General features: G+C 45.9%; 4 protein-coding genes across 4 annotated transcripts in view; 1 reads left to right on the forward strand and 3 right to left on the reverse strand.

Moving 5' to 3' along the window:
- LOC128444271 (NACHT, LRR and PYD domains-containing protein 12-like) overlaps positions 1 to 19,193 on the reverse strand; it is a 330,858-nt gene that overhangs the window by 239,681 nt on the left and 71,984 nt on the right. The window contains exon 10 of the mRNA XM_053426645.1: positions 41 to 214. Coding sequence (XP_053282620.1) covers positions 41 to 214 — 174 coding nt within the window. The remainder of the gene's footprint in view (positions 1 to 40; positions 215 to 19,193) is intronic.
- The window catches only part of LOC128444274 (NLR family CARD domain-containing protein 3-like), a 146,184-nt gene that overhangs the window by 119,633 nt on the left and 7,358 nt on the right, over positions 1 to 19,193 (reverse strand). Inside the window, exon 3 of the mRNA XM_053426661.1 lies at positions 5,094 to 5,169. Within this exon, the coding sequence (XP_053282636.1) occupies positions 5,094 to 5,158 (65 nt within the window). The 5' untranslated portion in view covers positions 5,159 to 5,169. The remainder of the gene's footprint in view (positions 1 to 5,093; positions 5,170 to 19,193) is intronic.
- On the reverse strand, positions 5,533 to 8,678 carry LOC128444309 (large neutral amino acids transporter small subunit 2-like). Its single transcript, XM_053426712.1, has 2 exons — positions 8,492 to 8,678; positions 5,533 to 8,263 (listed from the first exon to the last, which is right to left on the reverse strand). Exons 1-2 carry the CDS (start codon positions 8,637 to 8,639, stop codon positions 8,142 to 8,144), a joined length of 270 nt encoding a protein of 89 aa, XP_053282687.1. The 5' UTR covers positions 8,640 to 8,678; the 3' UTR covers positions 5,533 to 8,141.
- On the forward strand, positions 11,929 to 15,777 carry LOC128444013 (zinc finger protein 277). The gene is made up of 10 exons (XM_053426301.1): positions 11,929 to 11,974; positions 12,818 to 12,900; positions 13,023 to 13,114; positions 13,355 to 13,465; positions 13,654 to 13,786; positions 13,984 to 14,054; positions 14,162 to 14,258; positions 14,543 to 14,585; positions 14,935 to 15,109; positions 15,237 to 15,777. The coding sequence occupies exons 1-10, from the start codon at positions 11,929 to 11,931 to the stop codon at positions 15,415 to 15,417; spliced, it is 1,032 nt and encodes a 343-aa protein (XP_053282276.1). The 3' UTR covers positions 15,418 to 15,777.

Below are 19,193 nucleotides of genomic sequence, written 5' to 3' on the forward strand. Positions count from 1 at the left end.
TAAGAAAGAAAGTCTGAAAAGTGAAGAAGGATTTAAGGACCTCAGAGTCTCCAGTCGACAGTTTGGACTCTCCAGTCCAGAACACAGCAGCTTCACTCCTGAATCCTGCAGATTGTTGTTACTCAGATCCAGTTCTCTCAGATGTGAGGGGTCTGACTTCAGAGCTGAGGCCACGACTTCACAGTGAGTCTCTGAGAGTCCACAATACCAGAGTCTGTAATTAAAGAAAATATCAAATCTGTGAGAATTAAATCAGAAAACACAACATTCATACAAAACGTGATCATGTGACCCTCACCCTGGTAAATCCCCTCTTTGTTAAAAACTCCTCAAGAGAATCCTTTCAGATTTGGTTCAAGCGTTCATTCAGACTAACAGAGGAACTCATTAGATTCAGGAGGTCAGAGGTCAAAGGTCACAGTGACCTATCTAGTTGTTCTCATATGTACATGAGAACAATGAGAATGTACGTGTACATAATAATAATAACTTTATCACACACACACACACTGAGTGTATTTGAAGAACGACTCATCTCCACTGATTGTTATTGATCATGTCTGGACTCACCGAGCCTTCCTGTTTGATCATATATATATAAAGTGTATATTTTGTGTATAAATAAATAAAAATATATACAGTATATACATGAACCTCTTTTTTTTTTTAGGTATAGTCGGAGGAGGTGTGTTTTTAGTTTTAGGGCAGGAGATGTGTAAACTTTCTGATGTACGGACAGTGATTTCGAAGAGTGTTTGTGTGATCATATATATCTATATATATAAATATATATACAGTATAAACAATAACCTCCCTTGCACACCACATGGTCGTATGTGTGTATTTGAAGAACGACTCATCTCCACTGATTGAACATGTTATTGATCATGTCTGGACTCACCGAGCCTTCCTGCAGTTCCTCACAGCTGGGATCAGTCTCCGTCGACCCTGGTGTGATGTGTTGAACTCTGACAGGTTCAACTCATCCAGAACCTCCTCTGACATCTGCAGCATGTAGGCCAGAGCTGAGCAGTGGATCTCAGAGAGTTCCTCCTCTGATCTGTTCTTTGACGTCAGGAACTGTTTCATCTGCTGATGAACTGAGTGGTCGTTCATCTCAGTCAGACAGTGGAAGATGTTGATGCTTCTGTCAGGAGAAATGTCATCACTCTCCATCTCCTTCAGGTTGTTGATGACTCTCTGGATGATCTCTGGATTGTTCTCTGTCCGACCCAGCAGGCCTCCTAAGATTCTCTGGATGATCTTTGGATTGTTCTCTTTCCGACCCAGCAGGCCTCCTAAGACTCTCTGGTTGGACTCCAGACTGAGGCCGTGAAGGAAGCGAACAAACAGGTCCAGATGACCATTTGTACTGGTGAGGGATTTCTCCATGGTTCTCTTCAGGAGGTCATCCAGGGAGAAGGTACTGTCTGTGTTCCCATATGTTCCCAAGAAGTTGTTGAGTTCTTCTGTGTTCCTCTTGGTGTAACAGTGGAACATGTAGACTGCAGCCAGAAACTCCTGAACGCTCAGATGAACAAAGCAGTAGACTGATTTCTGGAAGATCACACACTCTCTTCTGAAGATCTCAGTACAAACTCCTGAGTACACCGAGGCCTCTGTGACATTAAGACCACACCGCTCCAGGTCTTCATGGTAGAACATGATGTTTCCTTCCTCAGATGTTTAAGTGCCAGCCTCCCCAGCTTCAGGAGAACGTCCCTGTCAGCCTCCGTCAGCTGCTGTGGACTCGTCTCATGTCCCTCACCGTACTTGTTGTTCTTCCTCTTTGTCTGAACCAGCAGGAAGTGTGAGTACAGGTCAGTCAGGGTCTTGGGCAGCTCTCCTCTCTGGTCTGTGGTCAACATGTGCTCCAGAACTGTAGCAATGATCCAGCAGAAGACTGGGATTTGACACATGATGTGGAGGCTCCTGGACGTCTTGATGTGTGAGATGATTCTGCTGCACAGCTCTTCATCACTGAATCTCCTCCTGAAGTACTCCTCCTTCTGGGCCTCAGTGAAGCCTCGTACTTCTGTGACCCTGTCAACACATGCAGGAGGGATCTGATTGGCCACCGCAGGTCTGGAGGTTATCCAGACGAGAGCCGAGGGAAGCAGATTCCCCCGGATGAGGTTTGTCAGCAGCACGTTGACTGATGACCTCTGTGTGACCTCAGACACAAGCTCCCTGTGGTTGAAGTCCAGAGAAGGTCTGCTTTCATCCAGGCCGTCAAAGATGAACAAAGGTTTACAGACAGCGAGCGTCTCTGCAGTGAGCTTCTGTAACTCTGGATGGAAAACATGGAGCAGCGTGAGAAGACTGTGCTGCTGGTCCTTCACCAGGTTCAGCTCCCTGAATGAAAGCACAGCCAGCAGACCCACATCCTGGTTCTCTAAACCCTCTGCCCAGTCCAGAGTGAACTTCTGCACCGAGAAGGTTTTTCCAACTCCAGCGACGCCGTTGGTCAGGACGACTCTGATGCTGCTCTGCTGGTCAGTGGAGGCTTTAAAGATGTCGTGGACCTTGATGGGAGTGTCGTGGAGGATCTTCTTCTTGGAAGCCGTCTCAAGCTGCCTCACCTCATGTTGAGTATTAACCTCTTCACTCTGTCCCTCTGTGATGTAGAGCTCAGTGTAGATCCTGTTGAGGAGGGTTCTACTTCCTGTTTCATCACTTCCTTCAGTCACATGTTCACATCTCCTCCTCACACTGAGCTTATGTTCATCTGAAACCTCCTGCAGACCACGATCTGCTGAAAGACAAGAAACAATGTGAGAGACAGAGAATCTGAGAATCTGCTGATTGTTTTCATCAGAAACAGAAAAACTACAGAAAATAAAATCTTTTTAACTTTGTGCTTTTCTAACGATGTTAAATGTTGATGCTGTATGAAGGAACAAAATAAAACCACATGTGCTGTTGTCAGAAGTGAAGACATCAGCAGACACATGTACAGTGCTGCTCTGACCGGCTGTCTGACCTCCAGCTCCTGTTCTGGATCTTTGTCCACACTGGGGACAGGAGGAGTCTCCTGAAGAACCAGACTGGTCCCAGTATGAGGTGATGCACTGTCTGCAGAACCAGTGTCCACAGCTGGTGGAGACTGGATCCTTCAGGACGTCCTGACACGAAGCACAGCAGGACGACTGCTCCTCCTCAGAAACATGACTCCTCTTCCTCTCCCTGTGAAGACATGTCCTGATAACTCACATGTCACAGTCACAGGTTGTCATCACTTCTGTCAAGGAGGTTTTGTGTTCACCCAGTATGTTTGTGTGTTGGTTGGTTCGTTAGTGGGATTATAAAAAATGACAGATTACCAGTAAACTTGGTGGAAGGTTGTGGTCTGTGAACCAGATCGGGGGGGGGGGGGTCCTCTTTCACAGACATGTTCAGAGGACTGATGTTTACCAGTGTGTGGAATTTGGTGCAGATCCAAATCAAAATGAGTCTCTAGTGGATTTCAAAGTGGTTTCATAAGGAGCGTGTTGGTTCTTGGTGGAGGTCTGAGCTCTTTGAGTGATTCTGAGAGATTAGTCACCAACTTCAATGAAGCTGTGTCCTAATGCAGGGGCCACACTAGAGGAAACTAGATCCTCTTCAGAGCAGGTCCCAGTAGAAACAGTCTCTTACTTTGTGTGTGAGGGTCCAGGTTCTTTACTGAAGTTCAGAGGCTCAAACATGGACCAGTCACTCTTCAGAGACAGACAGCTGAACCCTGGAGACTCTGCTCTCAGTCTGTGGTCCTGACCTCTGCAAACACAAACATGCTTTTATTCAGAACACATCATTCACTGGTTCATTCTGTGAGGATTCAGTTTGGAGCTTCACATGTTTGTAGCAGGTCTCTTACTTTGTGGTTGAGGGTCCAACTTGCTCTGAAGTGTCCTCGTCCATGTTGCACCGGCTGCGGCTCAGTTGTGGTTCAGGCCACGCTGCTCTTCTAGATATTCAAGGTCTGGTCTATTTCCTTCTGGTTCTGCGCTCAGTTTACAGCAGAACACAGTGAAATGATCTTACACACCAGTTTCAATGTTTATCTGTTGAAAACGTCACAAACACAAATATATTCAACACTTCCTGTAGCCTACCCATTTCAAAATAAAAGCACTCCAGCGTTTCTGTCGACTGATTCAATTCATTTATTTTTTAAATGTTTTATTGTGAAATAGATGCAGAGCTTCATAGTTTGTACTACTGGTATTTATTTGAGTACACAGGAATACTTATATACAAGGAAATACAGTGATCACATCAGAAACCTCAGGAAGGACAATAGGCTCTCTCTCTCTCTCTCTCTCGCTGTCTCTGTCTCTCTGTTTCTCTCTCTCTCTCTCTCTCTGTCTCTCTGTCTCTCTCTCTCTCTGTCACTCTGTCTCTCTCTCTCTCTCTCGCTGTCTCTGTCTCTCTGTTTCTCTCTCTCTCTCTCTCTCTCTGTCTCTCTGTCTCTCTCTCTCTCTGTCACTCTGTCTCTCTCTCTCTCTCTCGCTGTCTCTGTCTCTCTGTTTCTCTCTCTCTCTCTCTCTCTCTGTCTCTCTGTCTCTCTCTCTCGCTGTCTCTGTCTCTCTGTTTCTCTCTCTCTCTCTCTCTCTGTCTCTCTGTCTCTCTCTCTCTCTGTCACTCTGTCTCTCTCTCTCTCCAAAAATAGTATTTTTGCAACTTGAGCATTTCCTTTTCTACACTCAGACCAATCAACTACATTATATATGTGTGTGTGTGTGTGTGTGTGTGTGTGTGTACTCACAGCTCAGCCAGTAAGTCCAGAGCTTTACTGGGATCCACAGTGAAGACTCTGGACTGGTTGGTGACCACTGCTGTAATGTATGATTGTGAAAACACGTTGTGTTATTAAACACTTGATGAACAGATGAAGATAAAAAGTGAAGCTGTGAGTTAACTCTGTTAATTAGTCCTTTGAAGGCTCTTTGATCCAGACCTGCTGTTCACATCTGTCTCTGGGATCCGATCACATGACGTCTGTCACCAGGTGTGAACTGACAAACTTAGAGTCATGTGATCAGCAGACGGATGTTAACAGCAGGTGTGAGAGTGAGACAGTGAAACTTTCAGAAAGTTGTGTTCACACTCACCTGCTCACTTTCCTTCCTTCTGCTCGTCCAGGTGAAAATGGAGTCTGACCGCTCCCTGTTCTCATGCTCCTCCTCCCTGTGGAACCAGTTCTTAAACCAACCTACTCTTAAAACCAGTTGAACTGGTTCACAGTTCATGTTTTATTGTGATGTTATGATGTGGATAACAAACTTATGATCATGTATTTAGTTCATAATGGACGGTGTGGGACCATGAATCCAGATCTTCACTTTCACACTGAGTCCTGACTGGGGTCTCCAACAGGAGTCAGTCTCATCTGTCAATCATCACGTCTACACTTGTTTTCATCAATAACTGATTCAAACCAAACTGATCAGAAACTTGAACAAACGACTGAAACATCTTTACAAACATTTATTTAACTTCTACTCAGATTTAGTTTCTTTTGTTTTTGTTTATCCCGTGTCCCATCTGCTAACATGGAGGAGGTGGGGTGTATGACCTATCCTGCAGTCTGCCACCAGGGGGCGACTGGCTTCAGTCCTGGGAGTCCTCATGTCATCCATCTTTAATCACTTTTGATTTACACACAGTTCGAATGCTTCGTGGTTTTGAGACACAGATTTTATTCAACTGCTCGAATCAGAAGAACAAATTAACACCAGAGACGTTTTGTGCTGAAACAAGTGAGTTTGGATTTTAACTCTTTCACAATAAACCTGTTTTCCATTCAAACACAAACATCTGAGCAGGAACATCCACTGCTATGGTTTGAAACACGTGTCTCACACAAATCTGTTTTCACATATCCTCGTTTTTATTTATCAGATCAGTGTAAAAGTCTAAAATAATTATTGGACTAAGACGACGGGCTCGTGTTCAGGCTCAGTTAGAAACAACATGTGTCATGTGACACGTCTGTTAAATCACAGGTCAGAGGTCAGAGAGATTCAGGACGTGGACGCTTCTCTCTCAGTCACATACTTTAATAACATTAGACTTTTATTTTGTAAAAACACGACCTGTGAGAAAGTGTCTAGGTGTGTTCACAGTCAGTAGATCAGATGAAGGTGAGGTGAACACACAGCTACTGGGTTAACGGTTAACACACTCCATCTCGGGCACACAGCGCCCCCTGGCTGTTTACTGACCAGAGCAACTTGTGTAGAAGACCAAAGTGCAAAATGCAAAACACACAACAAAAGGCACTCGCAACATATATTAAAGTCTAATATGGTGAATCAGTTAATAAGCAATATTAAATATACATTTCCCCAGTAAAGGCCTTTTCACACCAAGTCACTTTACACATATTGTTCCAGTAGCTTCATCCTGAGCCAGTTAAAACTGGACTGAGCCCCTGATGACATCATCCCCAGGAGTCACATGACACACAGGATTGGACACTTTAGATTCTGAGGACGGTTCATTCCTCCATAGGTTCAGATCCTTGTTCTGGATTATTGAACCAGGTTCTAGGAGATAAGACGATGAAAATACTTTTTAAATCAGCGATTGGACGCGTCAGGATTTTCTTCATTAAGATGAATCTGAAGTTTTTGAAGACGGGGGAGACAAAGTCAGATCATCAGTACAGAACATGTCCGTTATTAAGGATTCATGTCTCTGCAGGATTTGGAAAAACTTCCATTTATCTTCAGCCGAATGTTCTGTTGTCAAGTTGTCACTGACACTGAGAAGGTAAATGATATCACTGCAGCTCTCAGATCCTTACACTGACTCCAGGTCTGTTAAAGACTTGAATTCCAAATACAGAATTAACTTTGCAAACTTTCCTTCTGGAGGAAAATCGTTATGAGTAATTCAAACTGCAGCAGAACTCAGCAGAAGTTCACAGCTTCATTTAAACATGATCAGACGCACTGAGGGCGAAACGTGATGGAACCACATCGGGACACTGTTCAGAGACATGTTGGGACACATTGGACACAAGTGTAAAGGAAGTTGTGCTGTTTATCCACACACAACAACTACGTGTGTGAAAATATTAATAATCACATGTGACTGCTTCAAACCAGCACTGTGTAAATGTTGTCTGGACTTTCTGTGTAGTTAGTGTTTGAAGAGCAGCAGCAGGTTGTCGGGTCCGACTCGTTCAAACAGGAACATGTGGGAACATCCAGGCGAGGGGCGGAGCCTTGGTCGAGGGGAGGAGCCTGTAGAGCAGCAGGAGGCGGGACATGACGTATAAACTCTGCTGTGGAAAGATCAGTGTTGTTGTTTACAGCTCATCCACACCGGAGTCGGCCCTCATCACCAGAAGATCTGGAACCTCCTCGTGTTTCCAAGTGGACGTCTTCGTCTTCTACGTGTCCGGCTCCTCTTCTTCATCCTGAGATGTTTGTGTTCTTCAGTTTCACGTCACGTGTTAGAAACCTCATCAACACGTCCACTCGCTCACTGGGAAGCTTCCACACATTGTACTGCTGGTTCCTCACATGGACTCACTCTGACATGTTACACACATGTTACCAGGAGGCTGCAGGAGAAGATCCAGAACATGTCCAGAGACACTGACTCAGACGTGTCTGTTCCTCCAGAACATTTCAGGAACATATCAGTTTGAAAGCAGCTTTAAATGAAAATAAAATAATCAAACGTTTAGAAACATTATCCTGAAGAAGATCATTTCCCTCTGGTTCCTCAGTCAGAAACACAGAAGAGAAGATGTAGATCAAACTTATCACGGTTTAGAAACATGTAGATATTTTGTACCAGACCTGATGCACACGTGTGTTTTCTGACTGTATTCAGATTCCTGACTCTGGATCTGTGTGGACTTGGTGTGAAAAGGTCTAAAGGCACAAAACACGTCGTCCAGTCGTGTTACACAAGAGGAACAAATTCCTCCAAAATGGGAATTAAAGTCATTTTCACAGTGTCGCTCTGTCGACATTAGATTTTTGTGTTTGTCGACTTAGTAAAAAAAGAGGAAAAGAAATAAAAAGTGCAGGCGGCCCGAGCACAAATAAAGAGTCTCAGAAGGTGAAAGGTCAAACCGGCAGATCCCAGAGCAGGAGCCGGTGTCTGGACTGGAAACATCTTCATGTATTCAGAAAAGAGTTTTAGGACAAACTGCTCCTGCGTGACGAGCGGTCAGTCCATTCTGAGGGGTCGGCGTTCTCGATGGGGTCGATCTGAGGAAAGACCACGAAGCACAACCTCTGGCCCACGTAGGTCGCCCTCTCTGCAGGAAGAGACAAGTCTCAAGTTACTGATCAGACACGTGAGGGAGACTGAGAGAATCCAAACTGAGACTGGACCGTCCTTAAAGAAACTGAATTCACTTCTTGAAACCATTTATTTAAGGTCTTCTTTGATTTTCTTTGTTTGGTTCAAGTCCCATCAGCTAACATGGAGGAGGGGGGGTTAAGCACCAACACTGCAGCCAGTCCTCAGTGTGTGAGAAACTCACCGATGAAGCTGTAGATACACTTTGGTTTTTCTCTCCAGTGAACACCCAGGAAGTAGACGGGGACGCCGGTGAGCATGATGACGAGGCCGACGCCACAAACCACCGGCTCCGAGTAGAGACTGAATCCCAGCAGCAGGGCCCAGAACATCAGGTAACACACAGGAACCAGCAGGTTCACCTGGAGACAACACACACACACACACACAGACACACACAGATATTTATTCACCGGTGGCCAGGCGCAGTCGGCGACTTGTCACCACTCACGCAGTAGCTCTGCACCTTGATTGAAGTAGCTAGAACACCCGGATGTTTCCCTGCAGCTCCAGAAGCTTGTTGTGAAGGCTCCTCCTCTCCCCTGCCTCCCTCCTGTAGAGCGACCGCAGCTCCTCCACCTCCCCGGCCGCCTCCTGCTCCACCTGGGCCAACTCCCCCGTGGCGCCCTTCAGCTGCTCCAGCCGGTTCCTCATGTCGTCCATCGCCTGATGAACCGTGGAGCCGAGCTGCTTGTTGGAGATGTTGAGCTCACGCGTCACGCGGCTCAGCCGGAGGAGATGTTCTGGGTCCACAGCAGGTTGGGTGACTGGTCCGCAGGGGGGGACAGCAGGAGCATGAGGGATCAGGAGAGATCTGATCCTCTCTCGGGCCTCCTGCTGGCCGGCCTCCTGCTCAGCCAGGTTCTGGTTCAGGTGCTGGACCACGTCGCCCAGGTAGTGGACCTCTCTGGCCAGGAAGCTGTTCCTCTGGAAGAGATGGTCCACTTCCTTCTCTTTGGTCTGGAGCTGCAGCCTCAGACCCTCGAGGAGCCGGTCCCGCTCCAGCAGCGCCCTGCAGGACCAAAGATAACTCATCAGAACTGAAGGGGACTCGTGCATTCTGTAGCTTTAAGAACTTTCTACAACACAAAACATGGAATTTCTGCCACAAGAACAGATTCAACCAGTAAAACACTGAATGAAGCAGCTTCACGAGAGCTCAGCTGGATTCTCTGATCATTCAAGATCCTGACGTTGGTGTGAGGTCAAAGGTCAGTGTGACCTGATAACACATTCAACATGATTCAGGTTGTCACTCACAGATGAACTGATCACAGGTCAGAGGTCACAGTGACGTCATGTGAGTCTAGAGACACAACCACAGTGAGATGTTTCTAGTTGAACTAAACCAGTTCCAGTGTAAATGGTCTCTGACCTGAAGGAGTTGAGGTCGGTGTAGTCCTGGTCTCCGCTGGGAGGCGCCTGCAAGAACTGAGAGGTCGAGGACAGATCTGTTCAGTTTAAATAACAATAAAAACGATATTTCAAACAGCTGCTCACAGTCACAGCTGGACCCAGGACACTTTGTGTGGCTCCTCCTCCTCCTCCTCCTCCTTCTGGTTCTTGAGTTTGTATGTCACTCTTTAAAGACTGGATTTCTACGATGTGACTGCCAGGGGACGCTGCCTCCTCCTCCGCCTGAAAACATCACAAACAACAACTTATTAGGAGGAGAAGCTGTTTTTCAGCTCAGATTTTCTCTATCGTTGCTTCACGAAGCCTCCAAGGAACAAGAGGAGCATCTCTACCTGCATGGTTCAGGCTCTGGTTCCGCCTCTGGTTCAGGCTCTGGTTCAGGCTCTGGTTCAGGCTCTGGTTCAGGCTCTGGTTCAGGCTCTGGTTCCGCCTCTGGTTCAGGCTCTGGTTCAGGCTCTGGTTCCGATTCTGGTTCAGGCTCTGGTTCAGGCTCTGGTTCCGCCTCTGGTTCAGGCTCTGGTTCAGGCTCTGGTTCCGCCTCTGGTTCAGGCTCTGGTTAAGGCTGACATTTATAACAAATCAAAAATTACTCAGTTAATATCAGTGACACATTAAATGAGCTCAGAGAAACAGAAATGTTTTATGTGTCTTTACAGATCCAGGTTTTACAGAAGCTCCTCGACTCTGACGGACATTATGTCAAATAAAGATTAAATCTGTTTTATTCTGAAACATTCGACTCGTTCTTTCTCATCTGAGGTGAATGTTGTCTGTGCTGCTGCTGCTGACCACCAGGGGCAGCGTCTTCCTCTCATGTGGATATTTACAAGCAAGTATTTAGTTACTTTGAAGTTGCAAAGTTAATATGGTACTTTTACTTTAGTACATATTATCAATTTATTTTTTTAGGGCACTACTACAACATGAAAGTTGAGTTAAAGTCCAGATTTTTCTTCCAAAATGATCTCAAATTTAAAAATAATCTAAAATTGACATTGTTTCCAACTGACAACGTTCAGAACAAATAGAACAACACACGTCTGGTCACTGTCACAACAATTTTTATTGGATGATGGATTTAAAAAAACGTATACGAAAAATAGAGATTCATTTGTAGCTTTAAAGCTTCCGGTGGTTCGATTCCGAGCAGCTGTTTGGCCCTTTTCAAACCAGGAGGACATCATCATCACCATCATTATCTTTATTCTTCTGTGGAGCAGCTGCAGGACGTTCTGTCTGAGTGTCAGTTGATTAGAGTTAGAACCGACACAAGATGTAAACACACAGTTTTCTCTGAGCTAACATGGAAAAATGTTGAGTTTATCAAGGAATCCGCAGAGGAACAATTATTGTAAAGTTTAAAATGATTCATATCAATGGCTGCTAATAGAAAAGGATATTTACTAAATTGACTAGGTTGAAATTCCACTTACGAGGTCCAATGATTGTTTTTGTGATTTTAAACATCACGAATTTGATAAAACCAAACATCTTCCACAGGAGCCACTGACCTCAACACTGACCTCAACACTGACCTCAACACTGACCTCAGACACTGACCTCAACACTGACCTCAACACTGACCTCAACACTGACCTCAACACTGACCTCGGGCGTCTGACACGTTGGTTTGTGGACTGAAGTAAAGAAACTCAGCTGGAGGAGTCTTTGGAAATGGCCTCCACGAAGTTGGGGGCCGACATGAGGATTGCGATGGTGCAGATGATGGTGAAGACTGAGAACGCCACCAGACAAAAGCAGTTGATCACCGCAGCAGCAAACCTCCACTCGCTGCAGACCGTCTCCTCCTCGTCCCGCCCCCGGAAACGCCCGGCGATGTACCTGACCTCCTCCAGGATCTGGTTAAGCTCCGCCTCCAGCATTGAGCTCCCTCCCGCTCCGACTCTTCTTCCGCCCCCCTGCTCTCAGCACATCCTCCTCGCCAGCCATGCCGCCTCCCACCAGCTGCGGAAACAGGAGCTCTGGTTCGGGGGGCGTGGCTTAGTGCAAACCCTCCACGCCCTGGAATCCATTGGTTACCTGTGGGTGGCGTCGCAGTGACCCCCGGCTGACGCTGAGCTGAGGCACCAGGAGAGAAGATATGTGAGAAGCTTCAACTTCAAGGTGACGGAGGGATGAAGGACGAGAAGACAGATGAGACACTGACGGAGGTTCTCACCGATCAGAGGAACAGAGTCTGACGTCATGATCTCAGCCACGAGCAGCATGAAGAGCGTCAGAGAGCAACACGGTGACACCTGCACAGACGTGAACCAGTTAAACCAGCGACTGGAGCTGGGATCCACCTGCGTGACCTTTGTGTGACCAACATTAGGACCTTGTGTGAGGGGGTGAGGAGGTCAGAGGTCAGAGGTTATTTACACAGAAAGGAACCAGATCAATAAAAACACCAGAACCAAGAAAAAGCTCATGAACTGAGACGCACACACAAAGACACACAACCTGAGGATCTTTAAACACGTCACATTGTTGATGTGGTGATTTCAGTTTGGCTCCAGGATCCTGTTCAGTGATTTCCTCTGAGCGTGAACGGGTTAATTAACGACTTCTGTTAATCGTGTAGAACGAGACAAATTCAAACCAGTCGGGAGCAGAGGGACACACCAGTAGATCACATGGAATCTTCTCTGTGCAGCTCAGATGGTTTGTAACAGGATAACTGTTCACACTGGTCCTAAATATCATAAATCATATTGTTAAGCTGGTTTTCTGATAACTTAATATATATTAATCCCCAATAAAAAGCTCAAACTGTTATTCTGGGTCTTTGCTAAGAGTCTGGTAACATCACACATTATTCAAGGAGACGTCTCACTCATGAGTCTTGTGAGACTTTGGTTGTTTCATGGAGACAAAGGTGGAAACGTGAGCGAGAGAGAAGAAGCTAAATCAAAGTAGAACCCAGTGAGGTTCCTCTGGTGAGAGTCAGTGGAGACGGCTTCATGCTGCTGACTCAGCTCCTCTCCTCTCTCAGGTACTTGTTCTACTGGAAAGTAGAATTTGTACTTACTCAATTTGGAATTTAACTGAAACTTTGTCTTCAAACGACTCTGAAAACAATTTGTTCTTCCAGAGAAACAAGAGAACTACTTCCTGCTGTGTGACGTTCTTCCAGAAGACCGACTCCTCCGAGAGAGGCTCCAACAGAAACGACTGGTGAGTCCAACCAATCAGATTCTGTGGATAAACACACACTCCCTGTCCTCGGGGTTTGGTTTAGGAGGAGGACTTCTTCTTCTTCTTCTGTGGTGTTTCCTCAGTGTGGTTTCTCTTGGCAGGAGGAGGTGCTGGAGCAGCAGCAGCAGGAGAGAGACGACGGCAGCTTCCAGCGTCTCTGCATGTTCTGCAGCGACGAGTTCGCTGGAAACAGGTTCTTCACATGAAGCTTTAAATAAAAACACCTCCTGATGGAACATGAACCAGAAATACAAATGAAACATGAAATATATTGGTTATATTTCAGGATTTACTCTGAAAATCAGGGGAAAGAAATCCAGAATCTACTTTTTCCATGAGAGCAGAACCGATGTTACATGAATATTTTTAAATAATCTAGTAGTGGATATTTTAAATAAATATACTGTCAGTTATATTTATTGATCATCTCCAGGTCATCTCTGCTGAACCACATGGCCCGAGAACATTCCTTCAGCATCGGACTCCCGGACAACATCGTGTTCTGCAACGAGTTCCTGGACACGCTGCAGAACAAACTGGACAAGTAGGAATCAGACACGTTCCAATGGGTTTGATTATTGATTCATCATCTGTTCAATATCAGAAACTGATCACATCATGAATGACAGCTGATGCTCTGCAGATGTCAGGTCATTGTGTTAAGTTTAGAACAGATTTAATCAAGTGTTGTCTTCTTGTGTGTTAATGTTGTGTTGTGCTTCCTCTGCTCAGTCTGCAGTGTTTGTACTGTGAGAAGACGTTCAGAGATAAAACCACATTGAAAGATCACATGAGGAAGAAAGCTCATCGTCGCATCAACGCCAGCAACAGCGAGTACGACCGCTTCTACATCATCAACTACCTGGTGAATCAGTCTGAGGCTCAGAGTCCTCTTCCTCTGTTAAACTCACACTGTGGCACGTTGTCGTCTCTTTGTGTTGCTTCAATCAGACACATCTTCAATCAACACAAAGCTACAGACACATTCTCACTTGATCAGTGTCAGTTGTTATCTGTTGATCACAGCACCAGATACATTCTGATTGTTCCCTCTGGTGTCAGGAGCTGGGGAAGACGTGGGAGGAGGTGCAGAGCGAGGACGACCGCGAACTGGTCGACAACGATGATGACGAGTGAGTATCTTCATCAGGAGGCAGAGTTAGAACACGTAGAAAAGAAAGACGAGCAGATTCCGAGGAGGAGTGCGACACACTTCAGTCTGTGTCTGTGTCGTCCTCAGTGATTGGTCGGACTGGCAGGCTCACCCCCCGTCGGCTGTGTGTCTGTTCTGTGATGATCAGTCGGAGACGATGGAGCAGATCTACACACACATGAAGGTAAATCAGGAGGAGCTGAACCTGAACCACCTGCAGAACCAGAACCGCTCTGCTCCGAGTCCACTGACGTGTCCAGGACTTAAATATGTGTGAATATTATGAAGCAGGTTTGAATTCTGTTCACGACTTGATGTGTCGCACCTCAAAGGAAACTGAGACCTTGGTTTGTTTTGTTATCAGAATCTCAAATCCTCACCTCGGTCTTCATTTGATTTCCTGTTGTGTGATGAGCTTTACAACAACTGAAGCTTTGTGGGGTTTTGTTATTGTGTTGTTTGTTTCAGGACTCACACGACTTCGATCTTCACAAGCTGAGGACAGAACTCAGTGAGTGAAACATCAGCAACCTCCAGAACCTGCATCATCTGTGACATGAGATCTTTTTCTTCAGGCAGTTCAACAGATTACACAACTGTTTGTTCTTCTACACAAGAGAAGCAACAACAGTGTGTAGTCAGAAGAGAAGCAGGACACGAAACTCTTCAGTCCCTAAATCACAATGTGAAACCAAAACCAACCAGATCCACAGAAACTGAAGAGAAACACGTGAAGCTTCAGACTCGGATCAGAACTCGAGTCTTGATTCACAGATTCACAGACGATGCAGATTGAAATGCAGACGTTTGAATATTGATGAGACGCTCTGTGTTCACCTCTCGCTGTCTGCTCCTCTCAGACCTCAGGTTCTACCAGCAGGTCAAACTGGTGAACTTCATCCGGAGGCAGATCCACCAGAGCCGCTGCTACGGCTGCGAGGGGAAGTTCCTCTCCAGAGCCGACGTGCTGCGCCACATCGCGGCTGCAGGTCACGTGATGAAGCTGCCAGACGTGTCCACCTGGGACCAGCCGCAGTGCGTCCAACACCAGTTCATGTCTTCATGGTTCAGTTGTTTCCCAGTGGGGGGGGGGGGGGGGGTCACTGCTCCTTCATCCTTATGAACTCAGGAGTGAACGTCTCTGTGGTCCTTCTCTCCTCAGGTATTACTTCCCCACGTATGAGAACGACGCCCTCTTGTGTTCGTTATCTGACAGTGACGAGGCTGAAAGTGAGGAGACGAGTCACGGCGAGGACGTCCCGGTGATCGCAGAGGACGTGTCCAACCTCAGAGCCCTGAGACAGACCAGCGTCCTCAACCAGCTGCTGAAGAAGAGAAGCTAGGACGAGGGACAGACAGCGGAGTGAAGACGTCTTCCTCTTTTCTTCTGGACTCTTCTTCACTCGCACTTTGTGAAAAGACAAACTGACCCGACGCAGCCGGAACGTGAACTTCAACACTTTACTTCACACAAATGTTCATTCAGTCAATAAAGAGGATGATCGTCATCAGAAGAACTTTATTACTTTCAGTACAAATAACACTGAGACCAGTGGAACCAGTAAGTTTGTCTGTTTACAAACGAGAATTCAGAACCAAACTAAAAGAGATGAATATGATTCTGTGTAATAAACCGTGAGGTTGAAACCTGGTCCAGGGTCAGTTTGTCTTCTACTGGTTCTTCACTGGTGCGATGTTCTGCTTCACTTTCCCGAGAGCAACCTGTCACACACACACACACACACACACACACACACACACACACACACATCCACATCTCTGTGTAAACTGACTCCTCATGTCGTTTTGATGAACCTCTGTCAGGTCACATGTGTCTCATTTGGATCCACAGTGAAGTATTTAAAGATGTTTCTTCTGTAAAACATCAGAAAGCCATGTGGTCGCCCTCAATCCAATCAGTGAGCTCCATTAACTGCACCAGATCAAATCCAATCTGTTCCCAAACCAGCCAGAACCGGACTGAAGATAAGAGTTTAATGATCCTGAGGAGAAAACAGAGCAAAGAACTTCAGGTAGAAACAATGAACAGATAAACACATGGAGTTCTGTTCTATGTGTTTTCAATATGTTCAATGAAAGGGACATTTTATTTTAATATTCCATTTAAAGTCACGCAGCACAAAGTGAAGACAAATCCTCCACGTTGAGTCAGAGAGGAGAACAACAGGAGGATTCAGATTTGTTCCACGTTGAAGAAAACGTTCATATAATGAGAATAAACCCCGGGAGGAGAAGTGGTTCTGTCTGGAGCTCTTCTCCTTCTGGACCGAAGATCTTTCACCATCTCATCTCAAACTGCTTCTACTAAACATAAATATCATCTTCATCTGAACTTCAGAGACTTTTCCCACAAATCCTCTCGAACCTGAAACCAGAGCAGAGGTTGAGGAATGTGCATCAACTGGATGTGATGGTGAATGAATGAAATCCACTGATAAATAATCCATAATAAATGTATTGATCTGCTGTCAGGCTGTTTATATTGAGACATACTGATCAGATGTAGAATCTCATTACGAGCACAAACTTTTCCTTATAAGTGGGTTAGGGTTTGTATGAAACGTCCTCGGGTCAGTTTTCTATTAAATATGTAAAATGTTTATGAAACAGTTTCCTCAAAATTAAAGATGCTCTGCTCTTCATCGACTCTTCTTAATACTGTAAATGTCTCATTCACTTTTCTTCTGCTGGTTTCCATTATGTCAAACTGGTGATTTTGTTATTTTACCTGCACCAAGGACGAGATGTTTCCACCAGTTTGTTTGAAGAGGAAAGAAAAGCTGAGTCATGATTCCAGTGAAGTCGGTGGAAGGATGTTTATTGAGCATTAAAGCAGAGACAAGTAGAAACAGAACTTTTCTCTCTGAGATGTTTTTCTTCTCGTTACATCTGGTTTGTCACAGAGGAAATGATCCATGTGTTTGACTCATAGACTGAATATAAAGGCTTTGACTGGGATGTGCTGCTGTTATACTGCAGCGCCACCTGTGGGTCAAAAGTAGAAAAGCCACCACCGCTCTGCACCTGATGCAGAAATGAAAACGTCCCATTTTTAAGTCCAGAGTTTTGATCTTTTGTGTCAAAGACAAAACTCTGATTTTAAACTCAAAGTGATTTCAATGTGTTGAACTTTGTGTTGAACTAAATCAATTTGTGACGTGAATCCAGGAACTTTAAGATCATAAACAAACATATACACAGAATGTGGTTCTACACACATGGAGACACACTGAGGGACAAAGGTGGACAATAATAAAGACAAACTTAAACACACTGTATGTGACTCTTTATAGAGGGTTTATATATTCTGCTTGTGTTGTGTCATTTCAATAAACACATTCTTCATGTGAATAAACACAATCGGGGCAGGAAGGTTGCTGGTTTGAATCCGGTTCAGATGGGGTCTTCCTGTGTGGAGTCTGCATGTTCTCCCCGTGTTTTCTCCAGGTGCTCCGGCTTCATCTCACAAACACATGCAGATTAGGGGTTGTGTAGATTGGAGACTACACACAAGCTGCTGCTGCTTCAGCCTCTGGATCCTCAGGACACAGCTCAGCCTCCGTCCACACACACTGTCCTCTTCACACTGTCCTCTTCACACTGTCCTCTTCACACTCAGCTCCACTCAGCTCCACTCAGACCTCCCCTCCCACCTGTTGAGAGAAGAAGACATCAGTGTCACAGAGACTCACTTCATCAGCTGTGAGTCAGTGATGCAGCTCATCCAGTAGAAAGAGCAGCAGGGACTTCAGTCCTGTTCAGAGGTGGAGCAGCTTCCTCTCTGCTTCATGTTCACGTGTTGGAATGAACACGCTAAGAGCTCAGTGTGTGTCCTCTGCATGTCAAAGTGCAGAGTGGACACCTGAGAGGTGGATTTACTGCTGTGTGGTATCACAGTTGGTTTAACCACTAAAAAAGGGAGTAGGGCAGTGCGTCACAGAAGCAAAGAGAAGTCTTACAAAAGGTTTCAAACCAATTCTGGTTTATTAAGTTCACAAAAAGTCTCTCCGGAGGCAAAACATCAAGTTCCTCAAAGTATAATTATAAGTCCTCCGTCCACTCCTTTCTCAGGGGGTTCCTTTCCACAACCTCTTAGTCCAGGTCTCCTTCTCCGGCTCCCTGCTGTGTGGTGGCCTCCACTCCTTTGTTCTCCTCTCCTCCCCGCAAACCTGAGCTCCGGCTTTAATGAGGGAGACCTTGGCACCTCCCCCAGCAGTGCCTTCTGGGAGATGCAGTCCTCCCGGCAGCCATCTTGTGGGGAGGTAGCAACTCCCAGAGTGAGGCACATAATGCCCCTCTACAACCCGCCCCCTTGTGATGCCACAGCTGTTACAGGTGAAGCCATGTTTCACTGTGTGTTGATGAACATCTGCTTCTGACAAACTGGGACCAGAGGAGACAGATGGACCTCAGCAGAGGTTCTGCTCTGTATAAAGAGCTCCTGGTTACCATGTGATGAGGAGAGGCTTCAGTCCCACTGATCTCAGAGCTGTGACAAAGATCCACCTGATCAGTTCTTCACTGATGAAGTGAGAGGACAAACTGTCTCAGATCAGATGAAGACGACACCGTCTCGAGGTCACGAGATCTGAATCTGTTGTTTACTAACAAGACGAGTGGAAGACAAGAAGACACACTGTCTCTGAGGACACACACTGTCTCACTGACTCTGAGGACACACACTAACTCACTGTCTCTGAGGACACACACTGTCTCAATGACTCTGAGGACACACACTGACTTTGAGGACACCCACTGTCTCATTGTCTCTGAGGACACACACTAACTCACTGTCTCTGAGGACACACACTAACTCAATGACTCTGAGGACACACACTGACTCTGAGGACACACACTGTCTCACTGACTCTGAGGACACACACTAACTCACTGTCTCTGAGGACACACACTGTCTCACTGACTCTGAGGACACACACTAACTCACTGTCTCTGAGGACACACACTAACTCACTGTCTCTGAGGACACACACTGTCTCAATGACTCTGAGGACACACACTGACTCTGAGGACACACACTGTCTCACTGTCTCTGAGGACACACACATGGACCTGTCTTCAGGAAGCTGACTGAGGTTAT

This window comes from Pleuronectes platessa, chromosome 7 (genome assembly GCF_947347685.1).
Source record: "Pleuronectes platessa chromosome 7, fPlePla1.1, whole genome shotgun sequence".
Classification (NCBI taxonomy): Eukaryota; Metazoa; Chordata; class Actinopteri; order Pleuronectiformes; family Pleuronectidae; genus Pleuronectes; species Pleuronectes platessa.